Genomic DNA, 27,117 nt, shown 5'->3' on the forward strand with positions numbered 1-27,117 from the left:
GGTACTAAGTTCTGCTCATGCTTCTGCTGTAAAGCCTAAAAAAGGACATAGAATAAAGAAATGGCACAAAAAGAAGAGTTTTGAGCTACTGTTCTTGCAGGCATGCTTATATCAGAAGTTGTTACACATTCCCCTCTTCCTACACTGTTTCATTTTCTCACAAGACTGGTCTCATTAAAGTAAAAGCACCTTCGATTTTTCCAGTAAACTGAAAATCAGAATCTTGAATGCTTTTAACGGCATGAAAGACAAGAATACACAAGATGTCTGTCAGATTTAATAACATGTATAAATTTCAGATGTTAGTTCACAATACTTTTCTACATATAAACCGATTTACATTTGCAGGAACACCTGCATCTTATTAAAGCATCAACATTTCAGATAATTAGAAAAATCTAACATATGTAAAACAACACTATCAACTGGTTTTGTTTTGTGCTTTCACTATCAACAGAACTTCCCACTCCCTGTGATAAAAGCAGATAAACTGTTTCAATTGAGGCAAGTCTAGGTTTTAATTATGTTTCCATACATTCAAGATTGGACATGACTCAAAGCAAAGAGAAAAATGCAGCAAATAAAGGTTCAAACAAATTACTATATTTTTGATGTGTTAAGCTGGGAACCACACCTCAAAGGATACTGAAATCCATTCAGTGTCAACTTAAAAATATGCTCTTGGCTCAGTTCTTCCCCACAATTATTGCATCAGCAGGTTTCTTTCAATGCATCATTATTTCCCTTAATGTAGGTATTGATTTTGTCCTGCAATCATGAATTTGCCAAAATCAAGTGCAAAGACAAAAGAGAATATGATTTTAAAAAACAGACATCGGAATCTGAAAAATCCACTATCATTCATTATGAAAACTGATAAGGGTGGAAATGATCATTCACAAGTTTACATCAGAATGTGAATCAGAATGCTCAGATTGGTGAACCATAGCCTGATTAATAATTTACATATTAACTGAAAAGTGACTTTCATATAGAATAATATGATCTGGCATCTGAATCTTTATTCAATTCCTGGGAATTACATTAGGTCCTTCAGCGGTAACTTCAAGTTTTTTCTTTCAGTCTATGCAAAGTAACATATATAGTCATAATTATTCTTGTTTCTTCTTTGCTGTAAAATTTTTGTTATTAAACTAAACTGCCCAGAACAGAATCCAGTTTCCAACTTCAAACATATTGCTATTACGTTAATATCTTATTTCTGAGCCAGAACATTGAAAATGCAGGAAAGTATGTAAATTTACTTTGAGTCTGACAACTTGTAGCAAGGTTTAAGGTGCAGTATCACTTTAAATTAGTATAAAACGTGTTTCTCATTTACCTGTAACCTTTACTTTTGATCATTATGTCTACTTACTGTAATCAGATCTTCAATTCAAAATGCTCTACACTTTCCCTACTGCCCAACACCAAACCCTTCACTCTGCTCTAATGTATTTGTTAACTTTCACATACCTGCACAAGAACACATTTATAATACATAACAATGTACACTTACACTGGGCAGCCATATTCAGGTATAAAATTATATGTAAGAAGATGGCCCATTGAAGCCAAAACATGCACCGTAAGATTATAAATGAAAACAGTATGTGCTGTTAAGTGTTTTAAGAAACCAAACATATCATATCACTACACTAGGAAAAATATGTTTTATATTATGTGCAATCAATTACTTCACAATACTTCTACTGATAAGAAAGAGAAGTATGTATGGGCCACAAATTTCATCTACACCTCTTTCCTCCAAAGGGTCAACAGATGGAAAACATTTGCTTCAACATGCTCCATACATCCTACTGTTGTGGTGCATAATATTTTGGGGTCTCATACCAATTACTCGGGCAACAGCAGAGTTTAAATATATTTCATATCTGTTCATGCAATACCATACTAATCGATGACTGTGAAAACCAGAACGTTTATTCTGATCATTAAGTTTCAATTAATAGCGGTGTACCCTAACACATGAGTTATGAGTACCAAAACCCCTTTAAGGGGTATGTGTGCATCTACTGGGGGGGGGGGGNGGGGTTTGAAAAAGAGTTATTCTTTACTTTCAGTTCTTCTGTTCATGCATACCCAACTAACAGAAACATTAATGGAGTGCCAAAATACTAATCACTGACTAGGTAACTTCTTGTTTATATGATCTGTTGGACTGGTTACAGGTTCTTATTCTAACAGCTGTTTTGGTCATAATATAGCAATTTATACCCTATTACTTGTACATAAATCATAACATTGGTTACTGCCAGTAATATCACAATTTGTATGTATCTTTGGCAACATTAGTGAAGCCACAATCAAATGACATGCCGCAAAGTTCACCTTACTTCCCATTACAAATGAGATATTCATTAAGTATGTCAACAATATACTAGCAGTGACATAAATTCAGCAATATTAATGGACATGTAGTGTAAGATATCAAAGGGATATATGATACAGAATTTGACAGCACATCAATTTTAGTAATATAAAATGTTTACAGGTGTTTTCCTTTCAGCACAATATGCACTACAAATTAGCTTTACATACATACATCAACTTCTCTCTGAGCTTTATGTACTAATATAAACATCTTCATCAGATATGCACACAGTGATCTATGTCAAGGATTCATGCGAGAGAAGTATAATTCAATACATAATAACGAAGCTTAACAAGCATTTCTACCACTGCCAATCATATCTATCTGGCACTTGGGCTTCAGCAATCATCACTGGCCTTAAATGCCAATATCGATATAAGATTTAACCATGGTGGTAATTTGCCCTCTTCATTTATAATTAGAAAATGAAGTCTATTATTTATTACAAGATAAAGGTGAAATAATATCTGCACAGAGAAATCCAGTTAACACATACATCAGAAAACTGGTTCTTTAATTATCTGCCATAATGTTCTTGCTTAACAATTTCCTTTATTAAAATTAATGACAAATTTTTTTGAAAAACACTGCTTTAAACTGCATTATCTCTCTTAGTCCATTCTGTTACTTCAGCATTTAAGTCTGTTATTCCCTCACCAAATTAAACCTAAGGGAGGAGATCACATCCTTAAAAATCCTTGAAGTTCTCTTCAGGCTTGCTATCCTTCTTCCTCTCTCAATTCATCTACAAATTGAACAACCATACAAAATACGTTATACAAGTAATAGTGAAAGACAACATAACATTTGTACTGATCTTGTCAGATTATCAGCTACATCAACATTACCATGTTGGTGCTCTGTATCCCTGACTGACCTTAACAATGCAGACAATTCTAAACAAGGCAGCTGATCACCTGACATGTCAAAAGAATTTATTTGCCATAAGAATTTCATATTCTACACATTTAGCTGACTTTAATAAATCTTAAGAAAAATGAGAACAATTACAGAAAATAAATTATATGGAACCTACTCCCTAATACCTTAATAAGTTAACCACATGAATAACACAAAGGGATGATAAAAAATATTATTCAAGCAGTGACATTCCGTAAGTTATCAATGCCAATATGAATGTGTAACTTTCATTTACTTAACAATGCTATGTCACTACTAGAACATACAGAATATTTATTAAATAACTAGTGATTATATATAATGGGGCATACAAGTATTTGAGAAATATTTTTGGCATACATTAACACACAATTCGAGGATTTATGTGGAATAAATTAAGGAAACCTTGGAGACCTATCAAGATAATTGGTCTCTAGGCTGAGATTAAAATTGGAGACACCTCAAATATGCATCAGAGTATTAATTACCACACTACAGTGTAAGATTTGAGGCTTTCATGGCGGTGACTATGAAGACTGCTTCATAGTCACCGCCGTGAAAGCCTCAAATCTTACATAGTGTTCCTCTATGCGGAGGCTACTCAACGACACATTCGACGACTCGAGAAAGGTTAACACCACATATACACGGTGCCCAATCCGAGAAGACTGCTTTCTTCACCACATTACAGTGTTCAGCTTTTATACAAATGGAGAGTATAGTGAAAAAGACCATGCTTTGTGCAGCAGGTTCAAGTTTCTGATTTTGAAACGCATGAGAAAGCTAGGAATATCTTAATGGCAAAGTGTCACTTTGGGCCCTAGGTTATTGGGTAGCAGAAATTTCATCTCTCACAAATAATGTATTAACACTCATGCCAGAATAATGTCTATGACCACTTTAGGGAAGCAGTCCAGACACTGCATTCAATATTTGTTCACAATTTCACGGCCCTCAGGTACCATTCCAAGATTTTAACAAGAGAGAACACACTTAATGGTACAAATTTGTACAGTTATCTATGATAAACTCAGAAACTATTTCAGCAATTTCCAGCCAAAATGGCTGGTCTATCTCGATCTGCGCCTTTATTAAGCAAGTCTATTTCTAGAATTCCATGTAAAAGTAAAGATGATATTTTGTGTAATGATTAAGAATGTATTGGTGATAAGGATTATGCACAAAAGTAAGCTGGTTGCACTCAGTAATTATGAATGATGAGAATGAATGTGTGATATGCTTATCCAACCTACATGGTTTTGGAAATTGGTTTATTCTATATACCCATAAAACGTCCTTTTACTGGTAACCACAGGCCTATTTACATTGTAAACAGTATCCAACAAGATGGTTTTGTGTTATGTTTGAACTGGTGGACCTTACTGTAAAAGAGACCAACAGATATGCAAAGCTTATGTTTAAAGCTGCGAAGTGATCAAGGCCAGGTCATGAATGAATCCGAAAGGTGCGACAATAAATATATTCCATTCCGTGAAAACAGTGCTGATGGAAGAAACTCAGAAACACTTATAAAAACATATTCTGACAGGAATTCTTTCATAGGAACCTCTGTTTTCCTATAAACTATGTCCCAGCCAGTTTTGAACTCATAACATTTTTGCACTATGTGGGCAATAATTCAGTTCATAAGGGATGCAAAATTGTCCAAAGTCAGCTCTGTAGTTGCAAATATTATTACAAAGTTCCCAAGGTTCCTAAAAAGAGTACGTACTGGTGAATCCCCAAGTTTGTGAAAAGGTAGGTTGAATTAGACATAAACATTTATGAATTATGTATATATGTATCTAAAACAGGATACCTGTAGAATTTTACTCTGCACAACAGAGCTCAAAGTATGTCAAAACAACAGTCTCTGTTGAAGACAAGTGAAAAGGTAAAAAACTGTCATGAAACTTGTACAGCGCTTCCTGAACATGGGTTACCTTTATATATGGGCAATTATTATAACTCTCTATATTTGATATCACTTCTAGAGAAACAGAGGAAAAATGTTGAAAACTCAGATCTGGCAGAAAAAAATACCAGTATGTGTAACATCAGCATACTATGAAGATACTTTGGTTCTTAAATAGAAAGATGAATGTCTCAGTTATATCCAGTTTCCATGACAAGGAACTTCCTTCAAAGAAAACTTGGGATGTGGATATTAAGAAACTTAAGAATCTAATTGGTTGAACTGGCTTGGAAGACCAAAAACTGCACCTCTGTAAGCGAAGAGGGGAATGAAGCAGTACCACAAATTCTTTAAGAGAATCCTCAATATAACAGTTCGCAATTTCTATGTGATCTACAGGACACAAAACCAAAATGTTCATCATTCAGTCTACAGTACTGATATGGCAGTCATCAACAAATAGACTTTACCATCTCTGTCAGTGGGCAAACCTTTAATCAATCCTCTATTCAAACATCTTTTTTGAAGGGCATTTCTCCATGAAAATCCCACCTACTGACAAGTAGACAAAGTCCCACATGTTATCTGCTTGTATAGAATCTGGCATTGTAAAAAAGATCAGGCAGCAATGTGTGTTGATTCCTGCTTCAACATATATCACACTAAAGAGAATTTCTGAGGTGGGGAGTTGAATCAAATGCCATATGTACATTTCAAATTATGAGAATACAGTGAAATCTCAATTTTCTTTGTTTGCTTACAAACTTCTAAACCATTGTTCTTCCTTCATTTTTTGTTTGTCTGACTCATTTGGTTTGCTTTGGTGTCAAATTCTTTGATAGTGTTTTAGAAAACTTCTGAATTATGTAGTTTTGTTATTTTCCAACAACTCTCATATCTTTTTACCTTCTCACTGTTTTAACGTGCCCTATCAATGTTTCATTCTTTTCAATCTGTGGTATGGGATTAGTTACAACAACTCCAATACTCATTATTCCAATCATAAACTTGAGGAACCAAACACCCGTCAAACTGCTGTTTTCTCTCACTGTTTTTTCCAACTGCACTTCACAAGTTTGTTCCCTTAAAGAGTCCAATTCCTGCTCTGTACACCCCCATTCTGGAGCTGCTACACTTGCATCTGCACTGCATGACGACTGAAATGTAACTCCTACATGAATATATTATCTACCAACTGCAACATAATTCAAAGAAATGCTGAAATTTGACACATCAGAAATTTTTGGCTAGGGAAAGAAATACAGAAGAGTTTCTAACAGCTCTGGTTATGCTAAAAATATGATGCAATACAATTTCATTTACAAAAATGACAAGATACAGTGGAATCCCCATTTGACATTCAAGATTTTCCTTCACTTAACATAAATTTACATGATCCCTTGTCACTATTTACAACATAAAATTTCCCTTTTTTAAGATTTTCTTCAGTTTAATGTTTACATCCATTGCTTCATAAAGAAAACTTAAATGGAAGTTTCAGTGCATTCAGAAGGGAAATGGTGAAAATTTGTGTAGAATGTGACTATAAACACAAGTAACACTCACCAGATTAGCACGAACAGGCATCTTGTCGGTTACCTTTCTGTTCTCCAGTCAGTTTGATCTGGTCTGGGAATTCGTTGTACAACTCAACTTCACTCTCTTGGGCTAGTGCATTCTTAGCAATTGTCTGGAATGCCTGTTCTACATTGATGGCTTCTTTGGCTGATGTCTCAAAGTATGGGATGTTATTCTTACTCTGACACCACTGCTGGGCCCGCTTTGCTGACACCTACCACAATCAACATAAAACTTTCGACTATCTATGTTCAGAGTTCAAAACCTGATGAAACCATCTACATTACTAAAAAAAAATATTAGCTAGTGTGAACACAGTGTTATATTCTTACAACACATTCTTACCATATTCAAATGGAATTTAAATGTGATATATATCATAATCCCCCTCGTTGGTGTCTCCACCTTATCGTGGTGAGGGGGTTTGAGTATGCCAAGGACCCTGAGAGCTATACCAGCGGTAGCGTAGCTACTGGCAGGGCCTCCCTTGCTGGACAGGTCAAAGGGTAGGCATCAGACGAAGAGAGACACCAAAAACTGATGCCGGAAGCAGCGTCATCAGCAGCGACTTGAAGCACAGAGCAAATGATGCTCGAGATGGTTCAAGTTCGTATAGCAACAGGCGTGACCAGAGTGGTTTGAACGGCTGCTGTACTGCGATGTGGAAAGCAAATGGAAAAACTACCACATTATCACTTTTCCTGGATAGTCTCTTTCCAAAAACAGAAGATCGCATTAAGTGGAGGAACTGTTTTGGGAGAGACTGTGGACCTGTCGTCTGACAGATTACTATTGAATTGAATTGAATGTATCACAATTAGGACCCATATAAAAGAAAAATCATCTAAGGAAGAAAAAGGTTTATTCCAATTTGCTATCATTTGTCATCTGTGACTGCAAGAATGAAGATCTTGTTATATTCCCCACTCAGTCTACCACGGTTAGATTCTACATATCCAGTATATCATAGAGTTAAATGACAGCATGACACCAACAAACCCTTAATAAAAAATGTACTTTTCAAATTATAACGCAATGGCTGAGGACATACTTACTGCTCTGTTCTCAAGATCCACTTTATTTCCAAGAACAACAAATGGAAAATTTTCTGGATCCCTAGGAGATGCCTGAATTAGGAACTCATCTTGCCAGCTGTCTAGAGATTTGAATGTGTTTGGAGCAGATACATCAAACACCAGTACACAGCAGTCGGCACCTCTGTAAAATGCTACCCCCAGTGACTGAAATCGTTCTTGTCCTGCAGTATCCCAAATCTGTAACGCAAAAATAAATGCACACATTTATAACCATTAACCACATGAAAGTCAACAGACAATGAGAAACAAAACCAACCATCACGGACCAATAAAACTGCTATTACATTGCGGTTAATTACACAGTACAAAAACTTTTCACATTTCTGAATACCATGTATGTAATAGGCTGTTACTGCAAATCACTATAATGACAGTCAACATGCTGAAACCTGTACAAATTTTTTTATCTTCCATTTTATATTTACATGAAAAACACAGGAATGTATTTACCACTTATGACTTAATTTAAAAAATTACAATATATACAGGGGAATAAACTTTTACTCACCAATATGTGGTAGAGTCATTAAGTTCATGGAATGTGGTTTTATTGCATCATATTACATGGTATTCACCTACACTTACACAGATCCACATCGGCCCTCAAAATAGTTGCTGTTGGCCACTATGCAAGTTTGCCAACGTTGATATAGCTGTCAAAAACATTGCTGAAACATATTAGCAGCGAATTCCCGTACGATGCTTTGCGGCCATTCCACGAACTTATTGACTGTGGTAGTAAAAATCATAACACAACACTATGGTTAACAAATACAGAGTGAATCGTATAGAACTGGCCCGATGAATTTGCTAATAATTCTGCAGGTGATACATATAACCGCTCACAATTACGACATAATAATCAGTGGGCCGTGCTGAGTTGAATGGTATGCGTATGATCCGGCAAGTGGCAGCCCTTATGCTGCAAGGTCGACAATGCCGAAACGTGTCTGCAGTGGGCAGGCGACAGTCATGGAGTACACGGTTGAACAGCGAGTGTTTCTAATGCCTACTTGAAAACGGCGGACACTTTCAACACCTGCTCTGATCACGGCACACAATCCAAGATAAGATATGTGTAAATTACTTTAATATCTGTATGGTATATTTTATATTACACCTCATTTCGTCGTGCCGGTTCTATATGAATCGCCCTGTATTATCATATACAAAAGCGGAAAAAAAAATGCTCGTCTTCACTGAATATGTAATACACATAAACTTATTGTTTCTTCTTGTGAACAGTATCATATTCCCTTAGCAAAAACGAATAAGTTACCCACCATGGCTCAATAACACATGACAATATGCCAGTTTTATGGCCCACCCCGCACTCATAACCGCCATGGCTGACTCTTACTTTCATTGATAACACTGTTCCATTACATTTACACTAAACCCTGACAGAAGCTTCGGCTCTTTCAAAACAAAGAGAGCTCAAGTTGTGAGAAGTCCACATGTGAATATGAAGAGTGACAGGCATCTAGCTTCCAAACTTCTTATAGCTACATTTGTTTTTCCACCATTCACTTACCATTTCCTTCTATTACCTAAAAATAATAAGTATGTGAAGACACTTCAGACAGAGAACACTTGGTGTGCGCTGCAGTTATATGTAGTGTGTTCAAAAAAGTTAAAGTGCTGTAACTATTTGTGGCCATGGACAATAAGCACTCAATAAATTCAATAATCAATCCAAACCCTGTGTCTAGTCACTAACACATGAGTGCTTTTACTAATGATTCTAAATGGTACCTTCTCCCTTTAGCACTGACCTGCATGGTAACTATTCGGTCGTCTACCATCACCTCTTTTGTAAGGAAGTCAGCACCAATTGTCGCTTTGTACTGATTTGAAAATTTCTTGTTGACATACTGGTTCATTAGTGATGTTTTACCAACTCCTGAATCACCCAGGATGATTACTTTCAAAAGTACCTTCTTGCGGGATGTCATCTTCTCTTACGTTTCACTATCAGATACAAATGGAAGAGGTTTAATCTGCAACAGAAAATCAGAAAATTCTCATTACTCTCACACTTTTCTGTTATATGTTTGAAGACTCACAATGCCCAAAGAAACATCAAAGTTTAGATCTGGTATGGTGTGCTTCAAAATAATCTGCAACACAAAATTTGAATCACATTTCTTTCACTACGTTTGTCCTCTCCTTACTGAGCCTTGGGATGAAGAAATACAATCTGGAGAATAAAAGTCATACAGGAACGCTAAAGTTTACCTCAGGCTAGCAATGCATTTCCCCCAGAAAAGGGGCCAATGAGGACAAGCAAATCTTCCAGTTTTTTCATTCAAGTTCTGCATTATAGCAACCCAAAGTCTATGTGAGTCATCTTGACATCAGTTGCAGAAACCCTGAAATATTCAGTTCTCTCCACGGACCCAGCCTCTTGTTGCTTCATAAAACTGAGTATAGGCATTTAAAAAAATGACTGCCTACAGTATCAGCCCTATCATAAAATTCAGCCTCGGCCTCACAGTTTTAATACCTCTGTATGAATAATACAATAATGGCACTGATGTTATTACACATGGTGGCATATTCTATGTTCACGTGTTCATAATGGAAAGTTACGAATATGTGCCTACTATCTGTCATGTCCACCTTTCCACGCCTCTTCAAACAACTCAGTAACTGCTGAGCAGATTTTTATGAAATTTCAGGTTACTGAGTTTTATCAAAATTTGTCTCCATCTTCCAATTTTACTAAAAATTGAATAATAGGTGCTTTAGATAAATGCCAATATATATTTTGTGCACACCTCAAGCATAACATTCTGAACATTCATTAGAACAAAAAGTCTTTCAGATAAATTTAGTACAGAAGAATGGTGTACACACTTTATTTCAAACACACATTTGCTGTCAAGTCTTAAGGATTTTAAAATGGAGTGAATGCACCAGAATGCTTGCATTATGCATGCCTTTCCTACACTAGAAAATCCTAGATTTAGGTGCAAAGATATTAAAATGGATCTTGGAGAAACAGTGTGGGGTGGTATGGCAAGGATTAATCTGGCTCAAGATAGGGGCCAGTGGTCATCTCTTGTGAACACTGTAATGAACCTTCAGCTTCCATAAAATGTTACGAAATTTATAAGTAGCTGAGCAACTGGTGGCTTAAGCAGCCTCTGTAGTCTAGGGGTAACGTTCCCACCTCATGACTCAAGGTACACGGGTTCAAATCCGGCGGAGGTCATGGAATTTTTAAGGGCGGAAAAATTCAGGGAACAAGTCCTCCAGGAGGGGCTTTAAGCCGTGGGTCCCATGTTGTAGATTTACAGCACGTAAAAGATCCTCATGTTTCTAGGAGACCTCTGAGCAAAATTAGGCAAAAAGTTTCCCGCCCAAGTAGTTTCCAATGCCTCCGGTAGATGGGGAAGTATCGGGTACCACTGACAGAAGAGGGCCGACCTCGCTGGCAGAATGAGGCTAAGTATCAGGTACCACTGCCAGAAGAGGGCCGACCTTGCTGGCAGAATGGGGCTGATAGCAAGCACCAGTACTGGAAGGATATGGCGACAGTAGAAATTAAAGGGGGATGCACAATGGACCATTAACTGGTCTAAGTGCATGGGGAAACCCACCCCCTCTAATAATGAATGATGAATGAACTGGTGGCTTCTCAAGGACTTCACTCCATGGAGTTAGTAATGCATGCCTTTCCTATATTTACAGCATTGTGTCAATGGTATTGTAAATGCTATTCAGCCTGAAGCAGGAGTACTTCATAACATTCATTCATTTATTTTACATTCCATAGGTCCACAGTACAACAGGTAGGATATGGAACACGTCAAGTGGTACATATATAAAACACAAATAAGCCAAACAATAGAATAAAATAAAATGATGACAGAAATGTAAACAGTTCTATTACTAATAATTTTAAAACTTGGTGACAATAAACATAATTTATTAAACTATAACAACAATTTAAACACTGAATTTGTACAAAAAAATTCTAATTTTGTTTTATTTCCCTAAAGGTGCATACAGAACAATAGAATAATGAAATCCAAATCAACGTAAATGTCTCGTACCGAGTTTGTTGGATAAATGGAAAAATCCATAAAGGCTTTCTGCAAACTATGTTTCATTCTGAATCAATATGGCTGCAAGTTGGAAATGCTCACCTACATTTGGTGTAAGTCTCCCATACCTAATTAAAAAATCTACGAAACAGTTTATGGGATACACAGAAATATAATGTATGGCCAAATGCTTAAATGCCTGCCCATATGCCATTTTTGCAATGATGAATCTGATATAAGCTACACGTTCTTTCACGAAGATCAATCTCACAAGATGGGAAATTTCCATGTCCAATTACTTCATAACATATGCTGATACTGCTAAATTTTTGACACTCCATATGCTTGCCAAAGATTTCTTGGCTGCAATCAAGAGTCGTCAGCCTATCTTTGGCAGAACGTGGACCATGGATGTAACCTCCTCCAGATGGTATGCAGAAGCATGACCTAATTCATACTGAGAGAAGCCAAATCCACCTAACCAGTATAGGATTTCAGAGGATGACAGACACAATCCTGACCACTTCCAAGTCTGAGAGGTTCAAAATGTTTGGGGACAGCAGCCCTCATATAAGAGGTGGCATCCAGAAGCCATTTTGGAATCAGAAGAGGGCAGGCCAGGAAAGCAGGAATATCAACAGTGGCATGAAAAACAGGGGTTTTTCACAAAGGAACTCAGTACATTCAAAACTGTCTACTCCCTTGTTTAAACATTATACTCAAAGCTAAGAGAATCAGAATTGAGATCAAGCTTTGTTTCCCTCTGGTGAGTTTGAAATGAAGTTTAGACATGTCTTTCAACTGGGTAATGTCTGTAGAAGAAAACTGTTGTGCAGGGTCAGCACAAATAAATTCCTTAGATGTCCATCTTTCAGTCTGAACTTTTGGGAGGTAAGATTAAATGCATTAGCAGGCAATGGGTAACAAACTACTTTAATGCTTGAAAAACTTTAACTAATGTATAAAGCAAGAGTATGATTGAAGGGTTGGCAAGCAGTGCCACCTGCTTTCATGCTGGATTCTTGCTCAGCGTATTCTTCGACCCTGAAGAAGGAGGTAAAATGTTTCTTCACAACTTCAGCTGATTTTCAACAGAATACAAGGCACTGTATCCCTGAAGATTCTCATCTATCATGTTGCTACTCTGTGCAACTTTCCTTTGTGCCATTATCCACTACCCCTAAAGAAAGTGTGTTCTCAACCTTGTCTACACACTGATTACAGCTTTTATAAATGGCCAATGAATTCTCTGGCATGCTTACCATAACACTTGCCCTAATGGTTGCTTGATTTCACCTAATAGTTCTTACGGAAGAAACCAACACAATATTTTATTTAAAAACTTATTCGGAGTCTGTGAAGAGGATGGTAATAGTATTCAAGACAGATGTTCTCACAGCAGGAGTCGTGATATCATTCTGAAACTTGGCAGCAGCATGGGCATGCCATGATCTGAGCATTACATCTGCACAAGCACACAATAAGCCGCAGATAAATTAAAATTCATCCTGCACTGCATAAAACACACATCTAAATATATTATAATCTGTATAGAATAAAAACTGTACTACCAAATTCATGTTCAATAAGAGATTGCTGTATGTTGGACCTTATTTTCTTCAGCATCTTGCTAAGCTGTTTTCTCAAGGATTTGAAAATGATTTTCAGTTTTAACTGGGACATGGTATCCTATGGATGTTGGTGGTTTACATCCTTAACAACAACTAAATGAAATAAAATATGACTAAAGTAAAAGATAACAAGAGTCCATGAAAGGCAGGCTGGATATAAGATAACAGATAACTGCATGGTTTTAGTCCACAATCAGATAATAAATCCAATTTAATCAGGATGCCCAGAGCACAGGCTGACTGAACACTGATTTCATTGTTGCCAACTTTCTGCGAAAGCACTGTGCCACTTACCAAGAAAAATGCTGCCACATGGCCGAATTACTACCGCACACTGTTTATTTTCATTAATAATTAATCAAATATAGTAATTAATACTGTACTCACCATCATAGATGTTCAAAATGTCTTCCCTCTGCTGTGAGACATGCCTAAATTCTTTTAAATATATTTTGGAAAACTTGCCGCAATTCACATTGCTGAATGCTGTAAACTGTTTCACAAATATTCTCTTTTATAGCCTTCAGGTCATGTGGATTGTTGGCATGCACAACACTTCTGAGTTTTCCCCACAAATGAAAATCATAGGGGTGTAGATCTAGGGATAAAGGAGGACACATACCCTTGCTAATAATTCTACTTTCCCATTTAGTGCCCTGAACACACTGTCCTGCATAAAACAACCGAATATTTCTTCTGCAGGTGCCAAATTGAAAAAAAAAATGGACTGAGTATTTCATTAATGTGTCATTCAGCATCAAGAGTTCCTTCATAAAATATCAGTCCACTGATAGGTTCGCACTTATGGCACACCATATGCCTATCTTTTGGTCAGAGAGAAGCTGAATTTGAGCATGGGGATTTTTACTACTCCATTACTTCTTTTGTAAGTTAACATATCCTGAGAGATTAAAATTAGCCTCAGCTTAGGATCAATAAGTTCGTCATGCACATGAGCGATAAACCAATCCCAAAACCTCAACTGTAAGAAGGGAAACTGGTGAACAAACCACAGATATTAAAAAAACACCAGTAAAGATAAATGATAATATAATAAAGGATCGTACACACACACCTGGGGCACACAGTACTGAGGTGGGTTGAGGCACTATGTTACAAGCTTGAAGGTCACAGGTTTGATTCCCAATGAGGTCATTAGATTTTTCAATTTGCCTAATCCTTACAGGCCTGGGGTCTACTCAGCCTATAACAAATATGAGTACCTGGAATCTTTCTAAGGGTAAAAAGCAGCCAGCATGTAAGGCGACAACCTCACTGGCATCTTTGATCCAATTATATAGAAAATGGGGGAGCCTCGTAGTCTCACAACCTCATGGGCCTCCATGGCCTTTTACAGGGATAGCTTTACCTCACATTACCTTTTACACATACAGCTATTTTTTTTTATGCATACTTTTTAAGAACTGTAGAATGAATGGACAGCAGTGATACTACAACCTCGGCAACTTAAAATGGAATAAATACTTGACTACAGGAAGAACCCACCTTCTCTTCTGAATGTAAACCTTAAGCCTACTACATCGAAGGACATTAAAACTATACCATAGTCCCTTAAATAAAAAAAATCAAAAAAAAAATCATGTGGTTATGATGAAATTTCATCTTGATCACTTCATTCAACAACTGCAGGAATTTTGCCTTCAGTAATACCACTATATAAAAAAACGCAAAATGTCCTGCATTTCTAACTACAGACTTAGCTCTACATCAACATGAACAAAGAAAATGGTTCCTCCTTGGCCTGATCACAGAACCCTCTCATTCAAACTCGGAAGGAACACAACAAGGCTATTTTGAAGGACATATCTTGGATCCACTTCCTGTGCCTATCCCTGAAAAGGATTCTTTCTTATTCACTTCAATTTATTTCAAATTCAAAAACAGATCCAGATCCCCAAGTTTACAGAAACAACACAGAACCAAGACAAAGAACTCTCAAAGGTTTTGCGCATCAGTATAAGCTCTTTTTTCATTTTCATTACTCATCCATTATTTCCATAAAATCCAATACTTTAGGATGTGGTAAAGTCATATTAGATAAATATGCAGTACAAAGAACTAAGTCAAGGCATAAGAACAGAACCAGAATACAATTAATCTTACCGACTGGTATATACAAAAAATTCATCCAGAGTATAAAATGGGCGACCATGCCTGGGGGAACTCTTCACATAGTGTAAAAATTTTTATGATATAAAAGAATATAATTAGAATCATTACAGGACATAGAAGTAGAGATTCATGTAGAGATTTATTTAAGAAATTAAAAATTCTACCTCTTCAATCACAATATATACTATCGCTTCTCTTATTTGTTGTGTGCAACAGAAATTAATTTGAATTAAATTCCAATATCCATAACATGAATACTAGACAAAAATATAACTTCCTTCTACCTTCATCAAGCTTATCACTATATCAAAAAGAAGTCTACTTTTCTGGCATAAAAGTGTACAATAGTCTCCCACAAAGTATCAAAAACTTGATTAATGATACTAAACATTTTAAATCAGAGCTAAAGATATATCTGCATGCTCATTCCTTTTACTCTGTAGACGAATACCTCAATGTAAATAGAGAATAATGTAGAATTAAGCTATATTAGTTTAAGATAAAATTACTTGTACCAGCAGGTATTATTTTGACTTGTTCTATATCCAGAGGTATTAACCTACTTAGGATCTATGGAATGCAAATAAATTCAATTCAATTAATTTAAACCGTTTAATATCCTTATATAATTGCTTCAAATTCAGTGGGAGACAATTGAATAGTTTGATGCCCATATAATATGAGCCTTTTTGATATAACGATAAACGAACTGAGGGTTGATATAGATTTATGTTGAGTACCTGTCTAGTGTCTCTATTATGTATATCAGATACAAAATAATGTTGATCCATGCTATCGACCACAAAAGACAGTAGAGAATAAATATACAAAGATGGAAGAGTAAGAATTTTTAGAGTAGTGAATATCATTTTACATTTCTATTACCAGCACCAGTTATTAGTCTCATCGCCCTCTTTTGCAAACGAAAGACATTGATGGCGTACAAAGAGTTACCCCACAAAATAATGCAATATCGAATAATAGAGTGAAAATAGGCATAATAAACCATCAGCAAAGTTTCCTGATTCACAAATGGTTTTATGACTCGGGTTGCATAGCACACAGAGCTAAGTTTCGGGATAAATGACTCCAAGAATGATGCACTGTCAACCACTGCTTCCAATCCCTGCAAAAGGGCAATTCTTTCTAGTCTTTCTGCACTCTACAGTAGCACAGTTGCCATTTTCAGGGCCAACGATTTCCACTGGCTCGTCTGGGGACTCTTCTCCTTTTCCCCATTCACAGTTCTGACTGGTCACTTTTATCCTACCTGATCCATTTTTCCTATTCTTTTGTATAATAATCTTCTTCCAAGTTGGCCCACTTGTACCTTAAAGATTAAGTCAGTGTGTCTCTCAAATGTTGGTAGCTACCTACAGAACTACACAATGTCATAACCCACAGAACAGTTACAAATCTTCAAAACTGTGTAAACTTCAAAGAAATTTCCCAAGGATCGTTACTACTGGAAAACAGAATTAGAACCTTCATGATAAGCTCCAACACATAAATGTTGATGGATGGATAACAAAATAAACAAGATGGATTTTGCATGCTGAAACTGAAACGAACACATATCTATGCATATACGGCGATGCTAGCAGTTCTTCTAGGTCAAAATGCTAATCCTATGAATCACTGTATCTGGCCTAAATAATATTAAAAAACTTCAGTTTATACCTCACGGGAAACATGCTATATCTTCACTATGAACTTGAACTGGTTAATGACAATTGTAGAAATAATCCACGTTTATTCTGACAATCGTATGAAACTCATAAATAGTCCCTGGGCTGAATGCTCTTTCTTTGCGTCAAAGTTGGTGGTATTTACAGTCAACATAATCTTGAGGTTTAAGATATACATAATTCGTATACACACAGTGAAAACTAAACATCTTTTGGCTCTGCCCGAACGGTTCAATGGAATTTATTTTATAAATGCATACTGCATGGTTTGACAAAAATATATACATGCTTCACACAAACTAAAACCATACTATAACGTCTCACTTGAAAGTTCGTTATCTTTCTCAGGCCATATAACAAGTTATGGCCATGCAATATTTTACACAAGAACGTATGCAGTGTAATACATATACCTAATAATCACGGGTAAGTGCTGTCCAATTCGTTCGCGCAATATATAGTAGTATACAATGCTCCGTTCTTGTTTGTCATGCAAGGCGAACACCAAAAATTTTACACCTACACCAAACAAAATAATCACAAACGCCTAGTGATTAAAATTGTAAACCGTGATCCTTAATATATACTTCAGCTTCATAATAAATATCGATCACACTCAAAATTACCTTCCTCAGACGAAATATTTCCTATCCACCTTTCCCCTGCAGACAAGAAAATGGCGTATAAATCCAATCACGAGTGTATGAACCACGGAACAGAATCACAGATCGACACACAAACACAAAGCAACTGGAGTGCAAAGTGCGCCATCTATCCATGAAGTAGTGATTGAAAGTGATACTATAGGACCCCAGGAACTAATAGTAATAGCAAATGGTCATCAAAACCCAAATTCCTATATAACCCCATTACATCTTTACTCTGCCCTGTTCAATAGTGAAATGGAGATAGAATTTTCCTCATAAGATCAGTAACATACTGCACTTCCACACAGTGCCAATGTCTAAAAACGACATAAAAATCAACACTGTCAGGCCCTCAAAGCAAGAAAGAGTAGACTGTATATCTAAAATTAAACTACAGCTATTACAACAAACCTTTCGACAAATGAGAGTGAACACCTAATATAAGTCCGTAATATGCATTCAAGCTCAAGAGTACAACCATTGGACTTCACCAGTTAACTCATGCCAAGCAGAACTAGCTAAACAAACTTATTCACTAATTGAACTTTAATAATCAGAAATTAATAATGTTCACAATATAATCTCTTGATGAATCAACCACCTCATACCAATCAAACTATTAGAAAAGTAACCGTCTTACTTAACTGAGCTGTTCAGTCAAAAGCAGTCTTAACAAATTATAAACTTTGCCACACATTTACAAAAATGATCATATGTGAACACATTACCCAGAAGTATGGATAATGGAATATCATCATAAGTGATGTACATACTTACTTACTCATGGATCTGAGCCCTTCTCGAGGATCTGCCAATTCTGCAGCTACTCAAGAATATTCCAGCATTTTATGGAACCTGAAGGTTCATTACTGTGTTCACAAGAGCCCTCCACTGGTCCCTATCCTGAGCCAGATCAATCCAATTCATACCATCACATCCTATCTAAGATCCATTGTAATACTGTCCACCCAACTATGGCTTGGTCTTCCCAGTGGTCTCTTTCCTTCTGGGTTTCCCACCAATATCCTATATGCATTTCTCCCCCATTCACGCTACATGCCCTGCCCACCTGATCCTCCTTGACTTGTTCATTCTAATTATACATGGAGAAAAGTATAAGTTATGAAGCTCCTCATTATACAGTTTTCTCCAATATCCTGTCACTTTATCTCTCTTCAGTCCAAATATTCTCATCAACACCCTCAGCCTATTTTCCTCTCTTAATGTCAGAGACCAAGTTTCACACCCATACAGAACTACAGGCAAAAGGTTCTGAACTGAGTGGTAGCAAACATTACCCCGAGTTCAATCTTCTCTTAATTTTCTCCTGAATCAGGTTTTGATCTGTTATCATTGTTCCCAAATATCTGAACTGTGCCACCTTTTCAAAACATCTGTTTCCTATCTTTATGTCATGATTTTTCCTTGCATTCTGGTGATGAGACAGCAACATATACTTAGTTTTGTCAGTATTTACTTCTAGACCAACCTCTTTACTTGCGCCAACTACAGTTTGTGTGTTTTTCTTTATGGTATCTATATTATCACCCAGTAGATTCACATCATCGGCATTGGCCAACAGCTGATGTGTCCCATTTAATTTCAGTCCCACCTGCTTTTCCTGGACCTTCCTAATGGCACATTCTAAAGAAAAGTTGAAAAGGAGTGGCGATAAAGCATCTTCTTGTTTTAGATCATTCTGGATAAGAAATTTATCAGACAAATGTTTACCTATACAGACTTTTCTATAAGTTTCGTTTAAACATATTTTAATCAATGAAGAAAGCAGTCTTCTGGGACGTGGCGTTGTGTAGATGTCGTGTTAACCAACGTTTCGGAGGAACATGTCGCCTCCATCTTCAGGGCAGAAGGAAAAATAAGAAAATCCGCAAGTGAAGAAACAGTGAGAAGAGGTGCAAGCAGACTAATGTCAGAAATAAACTCAGCTATATGAGAGCAGGAAAGGGACAGGTCTACATGGGAAATCAGTGGAGATGGAGAGGGGAAGGGTCTGGGGAGACACAGCAAGGTTAGTGCATGTATAGGATATTGTGTTGGGGGAGAAATGCAAGGTTAATGGGGCAGCATTAGCCCTTAATCTGGGGGGTTGCTACGAGAGTCGGTCATGGACTGTGACTTCGTGGATCTGGCGTCATGTCCCGGGGAGTTTTTTAGGGAACAGATGAGAGGCTTCCATGGCTTGCCGAGACAAAACCCCCCTTCTCTCTTCATATTGTTGGGATGGAGTTCAATCTCAATGGCTTACCTAATGATGCATCAATGTACAGGGAGATTATGTTGAGAAATAAATGCATTTTTCAAATCAGTATTCTTATTTAAGTTCTATATCCATTTGTAACTTACTTATTGACTTACCCTCATATATTCAATTTTACTATATTTAAAAATAAACATTTTGGATCGTGCATATGCTTCTACTAGGGGCGTTTAAATGCCAAAATTGGTGTACTTTGGCTACGATGACCATACTCATCAGTGCACTTTGGATGTTAAAGCTTAATATGAAGCTTTCAGCTCTGTATTGTATCTGAAATACTTATACAGACAGAAGCCCTGTCTAAACTGATCTGTTAGGAGTGCTGTCACGTGGGGTTTCTTACAAACACAAGGCAAATAGAAACAAAGTATACTCTATTAAAAAGGTATCCATATATTTTGTACATCAAGAGTAAGAGGATCAAATCCTCTTTAAAACTGCATACAGTGTGATAAAATGTTCCTGGAACACAGAGAAATAAAGCTGAAAGAATTCTCTGCCTTCTGCATTGACAAGTCAAGTCCTGAATATAAGTTCAAGCACTATCACTTGAGACAAGCTGTACAATATTTCAGATATAAGAATTTCAACAAAAGCAAAACTCAGTTTCCAACAAGTCAACCAGAGAAATCAGAAACAACTGTCACAACATGCAACAGAAAAGAGATAAAAAATGCAAAATTTTTAAGAAAAATTTACATCACAAACACAGTGAACTTTATTTTCAAATTGTTCTAAAAGTGTATATATAATTCTGATAAGCAACAAGGCATTAAATTTTATTTTCACATTCTCAGACAGCAGTATTTTATTACACATGTGTGCGCGCATGTGCGTACACACACACACACACAGTAGAATCTCACCCTATGCAGGAGTTACATTCTGTGAAGTTCCAAAGTCATGTATAGTCTGAATTACTCTTGAAAATCCTTTCAATCACACATAAACTACATGCTTTCATATACCCCCTGTAATATGTATGTACAGAGTACTGTGGCGTATTTATGCCATGCAAGAGCTGTTGAGCCACAGAGGTCTGTGGGTGTGGCGATTGTGGCAAATCTGAGACAGTAAAATATGGTCACGAGTCCCATGGGACTCTGACCCGAGAAAGAGTGCGCTGGCAAGGGCCAGCAGTATATGCAAAAGACAGACCCATTCTCTCGTCAGAGAGGGCGCCCCACAAAAACAACACTGTAACTGTCAAACAGTAATAAATATCTGGCCATGAGCCCTAGATGGGTCTCGACACCAAGACTTACTGACTGACTGACCGTAAGTCACAATGTGACTTTGAACAGGTTTCAGTGTTTCAGAGTATTTCAGATTGTTTAAGTGACAGAGTTCTTGATAGGAGACAGCCACGGGAAGTTCGTAGAAGACCTGTGAAGACTGGGAATCATAGTATGCATGCAACAGTGAATTATGAAGTGTGTGTAAATCAGCGATAGTGCTGTAATTTGAGTNCTGAAGTGTGATTTGAAGACTGTGTTTATATGTAATACTGGAGTGTCTGATCCAGTGAGACTGCTAGAGTCTCTGTGTTGAGACCTGTGAAGACTGGGAATCATAGTATGCATGCAACAGCGAATTATGAAGTGTGTGTAAATCAGCGATAGTGCTGTAATTTGAGTGTGATTAAAAGAGGGCGTGTCCAAGCTGCTAATAAATCCAATCATCCAAATTTTAACCCGGCATTTCTGTTGCACGTACCACCCTACATGTGACAATATATAAGGGAAATGTATCATTTTAATTTCATACAAAATATAGCAACAGACAAAAGACTGAAAATAAGAAAGGAAAACAATTAGCCTGAACATACACCAGTCATCATGGATAATCTGACGATAGTCTTCTTCTGCCCCTGACAACACTACTTTGGGGGTGGTCAGATATTGCCTGTGGTATTTAAATTTCCATTTTGTAATCTGGGGAGGGGGGGGCACAAGCACATATGGTTCAATTCATGGAAGTTAAATATGTGTATGATGTGATTCCACTCTATTGTCCTTTTAAGCAATATGCCATGAAGGCATATGGCGAAGCAGAGGTATACCTCCACCATTCTTCACCTCAGCACTAGTTGCATGTGATTGGTCAGCTTCATGCCCTTGCCACTTTACCCGTGGGAGAGTGCACCCAGTACCCAGTGGATAGGAGGCTGGTTGGGACCCAGAGCCAGTCTGGACACTATGCAGATAAGCATACCTTCTTGCCCCTGTTGAGAGACAGACCCTGTAACCTGGTCACTATACCAACTTGAGCTACCCTGCCTCCTTTATACCATATGTGCCCAGACACAAAGAAAACATTTATTGGAAATTGTTTCCTTCATGAAATCGCTCACTATGTCGTTTTAGATCACGTTTCAAGGCAAAACTTTCCCCACAATAACAGTGGAAAGGCTTCTCTCCAGTGTGAAGTCTTACATGTCTCTTCAAACTAATCTGTTGTGTGAACGCTTTCCCACAGACTGAACACACAAAGCTCCTTTCACCAGAGTGTATCATAAGATGTCGCATAAAATACCCTCTGTCAGTAAAAGACTTCTGGCATGTTGCGCATGTATAAGGTTTCTCTCCAGTGTGGATTCTAAAATGAAGGGTAAGAGCACTTTGAGTGATAAACCTTTTGTTACATACTGAACACTGGTGAGGACGATCATTGGCATGGATCCTGGAATGCTTAGTTAATGCCCCTTTCTGTGCGAAGTGCATACCACATGCATGACACAGATATGGCTTCTCTCCTGTGTGGGTCCTTATGTGACTGTCCAAATTCTGACGAGTTGTAAATTCCTTTTCACATATGGCACATTTGTGTGCATGCCCTGTGTGTAACTTAGTGTGTTGGTTTAAATCAGACTTGCACCTAAATGTTTTACTACACAGACTACAACTATATGGCCGCTCCCCTGTATGTAGAGTGTCATGTTTCTGTAAGCTACTTTTCTGAATAAACCTCTGACCACAAATGGAACACTGGTATGGTTTCTCACCTGTATGCATCTTCATGTGTAGATTCAACTTTTGTACAGATTTACCACACACTTCACATGGCCGGTACTTTGCAGGAACAGTAACATGGGATTTTACCTTCAAAATCTTTCCAGATATCTTTGTGAAAATGTTAAAATTTTCATAATGATGTTTATGTATACTTTGGACTAGCTTATGGCCATTCTCTATAGCTCCTTTTACATCTCCTGAACAATGAGAAACTTGTTTTTGAAGTGACTTGTTTTTTTTACTGTCGGAATTCTCAGTATTCACATCATAAGCACTGTGTGTATGAAGTGATCTTGTTCCTTTTTCTGAACACCTTGCTAGATTAAACCCTGCCTTTGACTTTCTGATGTATATTTGTTCTGGCTTATCTTCTTTATGTTTGAATTCTGGTGTTGAGTTAGTAGCTGATAATGATGAAGCAGCACTGTCACCATCAACCACCCTAGGAGGGTCCTAAAAATGAGTACAGATATGTAAGATTTGAGGCTTTCACGGCGGTGACTATGAAGAAAGCAGTCTTCTGGGATTTGGCACCGTGTATATGTGGTGTTAACCGACGTTTCGGAGGAACGTATCGCCCCCATCTTCAGAGTAGAAGAAAAAGTATAAGAAACCGTTTCTCACGGTGTTGTCGCTTGCAGAATTCTTATACTTTTTCTTCTACCCTGAAGATGGGGGCGATACGTTCCTCCGAAACGTCGGTTAAGACCACATATACACGGTGCCAAATCCCAGAAGACTGCTTTCTTCAATTCAATGTTTGTTAATGATTCAATATTTACAACAAATGAGAACCAAGGTTTTGAAGTAAGTGTCAATAAGCATTTCAGACACACAACCTGAAATTAAAGTACAATTTCCAGCATGTAAACAAGTTCACAGAACCTGAAATTAAAAAACAGCTTCTTGCATGTAAACATGTTCATACTATATACATCATGAATATTTACTTTGCAACACATGTGACCAGTACAGATTGCAGTGGATAATGAAATAGCAACTGAATTCCTTCCCTCAATCTTGAGGTAAGTTTGTCTTTCTTCACTACTGTTTCAATGTTAACACTAACACCAAGGCAATGAAATAATTTCTTATCTTTGCTATGCTGCACCTAGCTGGACTGAAGATGCGCCCTGTTCTGCATCTTGTTCTCCACACACACATATCTGCATTAAGCATCCTCTATGCTCAGACTGTTCTTGGAACACTTTTGCAACTACTCTTGCATATGTGCAGTCCTAGGAAGTTTCTCATAAGTGTCCATATGTATAATATAATACCGTCGTAAATGCAACAATTTATTGTAGTTCTTTGTCTTTCTTCTTCCACACTACATGTTTCGGCTGTAATGGGCCATCATCAGGTGTATTTCATTTACTTAGCTGTTACACTGCATGTAATTCAAAGTTTAAAAACACCAGCTTTCTCAATTGTCATTGCTGAGTTTCAATCGGTCCCGATATACCAGAATCCCCTTGCTGATTTGTCAGTTCTGTTTAAAATCTCTGTTAATATACACTCGTCGATTTAAATTTAAAATTTAAATCACAGGGATACCTGCTCTATGTCTACATGTGCTGCAGTGGCTACATTTGCAAACATATTAAAGATAACAGCGGCACACACACAGGGAACCTGCACAGAATAATAAGTGAAAGGTGCTGAAAGCAAGAAGTTGGCAAGATTTTAAAACAAAACTGACAGGCTGATGTTTTAGATTTTGGACTGTGTGCAGTTTGACAGCTACGTAGTGAAAAATACACCTGATGATGGCCAATTACGGCCGAAACATGTAGTGTAGAGGAAGAAAAGACAAAGATCTACAACCAAATAAATTGTTGCATTCACGACGGCATTTGTATTATTACATACAGAAGAGTAAATACTATGAAGTATTTCAGTTTGAAATTTTCTCCAGCCCCATTACTTCCTGTCTTTTAGGTTCAAGTACTGTTCTTGATATTTAAATTTCATACAGTGTCAAAATATGTACTTTCTGTAGGGCGAGAGCCTATATTTCACATTCATACATTAAATTCAATACATCAAACCATTAGTGAAATTTGTACCTTAAGTTTTACATGCCCTTCATCCTGCTGTTCACATTGAGAGTGAATGCTAACATGACATCTTAACATCATATCTGACTTCTCACACTGCAGTTTAAAGTTGTAACAAGTATTGACCAGTTCAACACACTGCTGACATACCTGGGCAGGCAAACCATCTCCAGCACTGACCTGTATGAAAAAAGACACCATTTATTCAATCTTTGATGTTATTAGCAATAAAAAATTCACTAATAATTTATTGACAACAAATTTCATTGACAGCATGTCAGAAGTGGTGTAGACTTCCTCCAATATAACAGATTAATTAATAAATGAAGAGAAAATAAATTTTATGCAAGAACTGATTATTTTAAAAATTTCTTGTATTCCCATTCATTCTACACGTTGGATGAGTATTTTAAATACAAGATGAACTAAGCTTTTTATGATGCTGTTTATATGGTATACTGTATAAAAGACTTTCAATTGATATTTGTACATATATTTTTAAGGAATGAGCTTAATAAGGCATTAATGTCTAGTTGATGAATTGTACATGTTGGTTAAATTATTGAATTGTATAATCACTGTCCCTTTTATGAATATAGCTGTAAGAAGAATGGTTTCTGTCCTCAGAAACTCCTCCTGTTTTTATACTTCATGACAGCAACATCTGAGAAACAGTAAATCTTACTGAAACGTTCCAATTTACCAGATAAAAAGCTCATAATTTGCTTTGAAACAAATGCAATACTACTAAAAACAACAAAAGAAAAACTATGTGGTTTTAGTCCGCAAGCAAACTATACCGACCGAGCAACTGCCGTTTGTCGGCAAAGTTAGTGCTAACTTTAGTGGATAGAGGGTGTCGTGTGGTCAGCGTAACGAATCCTCATGACCGTTAATCTCAGTTTTCTAGACCGGAGCCACTATTTCCTTGAAATAGCTCCTCAATATCCTCACAAGGGTGAGTGGACCCCATTCCAGACCCACTACTTCTCAGAAAATCTGGTAGTGCTGGGACCTCTGGATCTGCAGCCAGGAACTCTGACCACTAGGCCACAGGGGCGGTCACTGCACAGCTAGTTTCATATTTTACACATTCTGACATAACAAAAACAATATGCTGTTATTCCAGCTTGTTATTAATGGAGGACGAGTTGCCTGTGCATTGTTTCATTGAAAATGGAGCACTTCTCAGAAAAGTTGCAAAACAACAGCAATTCCTCCAGATCTAAATTTTGATATCAGCTGTTTATAGAAACATGACTCCTGTCCTGATATCAAACTCTGATGAAGCAGATGAAGAGTTCTGTCTTCTGGGATATAATGCTATGTAGTCTGTTGAAAGTCAACTGGCGTTTTGGATGAACATGGCAGGGAGATTTTAAGACTTTCCATTAGGAACATATGATAAGTTAAATTCAAAAACACAACACCAGTAACTTCCCTGATGAAATCCACACACAGAAATTCGTCATACATCGGAAAACACCAATAATATACAGTATTTTAACAATACAAAGTAAAAATGAGAACTGACTGGATGACTGATAGAGAATTTGAAAGTATTATTCAAATGTATTCAGCTGCTTTAGTATTTATCTTAAAAATGTTTCTTTAAATTATATAACTCAACATAACCTATACCAAAACTATGGCAATACAAGATACAGCACTGTATGGGTTCTAGGAAGTGAGACAAGCATAAAATATTGCAACATGTATAGCTAGGCAA

At 37.0% G+C, this 27,117-nt stretch overlaps 2 protein-coding genes across 4 annotated transcripts; both read right to left on the minus strand.

The window, feature by feature from the left end:
• Positions 1 to 255: 255 nt before the first annotated feature.
• On the minus strand, positions 256 to 18,121 carry LOC111867202 (ras-related protein rab7). Of its 2 annotated transcripts, none has more exons than XM_023856831.1 (5): positions 18,016 to 18,121; positions 9,661 to 9,885; positions 7,844 to 8,062; positions 6,777 to 7,002; positions 256 to 3,140 (listed from the first exon to the last, which is right to left on the minus strand). In XM_023856831.1, the coding sequence occupies exons 2-4, from the start codon at positions 9,838 to 9,840 to the stop codon at positions 6,781 to 6,783; spliced, it is 621 nt and encodes a 206-aa protein (XP_023712599.1). In that variant the 5' UTR covers positions 9,841 to 9,885; positions 18,016 to 18,121; the 3' UTR covers positions 256 to 3,140; positions 6,777 to 6,780. The 2 variants fall into 2 exon arrangements, with proteins under 2 accessions (XP_023712599.1, XP_023712600.1); XM_023856832.2 differs by lacking the exon at positions 18,016 to 18,121 and adding an exon at positions 17,803 to 17,929.
• A 3,426-nt stretch (positions 18,122 to 21,547) lies between these two features.
• On the minus strand, positions 21,548 to 26,199 carry LOC111867224 (zinc finger protein 501-like). Of its 2 annotated transcripts, XR_002843297.2 has the most exons (3): positions 25,398 to 26,199; positions 21,869 to 23,781; positions 21,548 to 21,700 (listed from the first exon to the last, which is right to left on the minus strand). XR_002843297.2 is itself a non-coding variant. In XM_023856873.2 (2 exons), exons 1-2 carry the CDS (start codon positions 25,587 to 25,589, stop codon positions 22,633 to 22,635), a joined length of 1,341 nt encoding a protein of 446 aa, XP_023712641.1. In that variant the 5' UTR covers positions 25,590 to 26,199; the 3' UTR covers positions 21,791 to 22,632. The 2 variants fall into 2 exon arrangements, 1 of the variants encoding a protein (XP_023712641.1); XM_023856873.2 differs by lacking the exon at positions 21,548 to 21,700 and having other exon boundaries at positions 21,791 to 23,781.
• Positions 26,200 to 27,117: the final 918 nt, after the last annotated feature.

Source organism: Cryptotermes secundus, unplaced genomic scaffold (genome assembly GCF_002891405.2).
Source record: "Cryptotermes secundus unplaced genomic scaffold, Csec_1.0 scaffold565, whole genome shotgun sequence".
Taxonomy (NCBI): domain Eukaryota; kingdom Metazoa; phylum Arthropoda; class Insecta; order Blattodea; family Kalotermitidae; genus Cryptotermes; species Cryptotermes secundus.

What these genes read in the sequence shown, in the direction of transcription:
- LOC111867224 (XM_023856873.2), bottom strand. Translation starts at nt 25,589, where the DNA reads ATGGTGTCTTTTTTCATACAGGTCAGTGCTGGAGATGGTTTGCCTGCC. An exon ending in AAGGGCATGTAAAACTTAAG is followed by an intron (nt 23,782 to 25,397) that starts GTACAAATTTCA and finishes ACTCATTTTTAG; the next exon opens with GACCCTCCTAGGGTGGTTGA.
- LOC111867202 (XM_023856831.1), bottom strand. Translation starts at nt 9,840, where the DNA reads ATGACATCCCGCAAGAAGGTACTTTTGAAAGTAATCATCCTGGGTGAT. An exon ending in ACCGAATAGTTACCATGCAG is followed by an intron (nt 8,063 to 9,660) that starts GTCAGTGCTAAA and finishes TTTGCGTTACAG; the next exon opens with ATTTGGGATACTGCAGGACA. An exon ending in TGGATCTTGAGAACAGAGCA is followed by an intron (nt 7,003 to 7,843) that starts GTAAGTATGTCC and finishes TGATTGTGGTAG; the next exon opens with GTGTCAGCAAAGCGGGCCCA.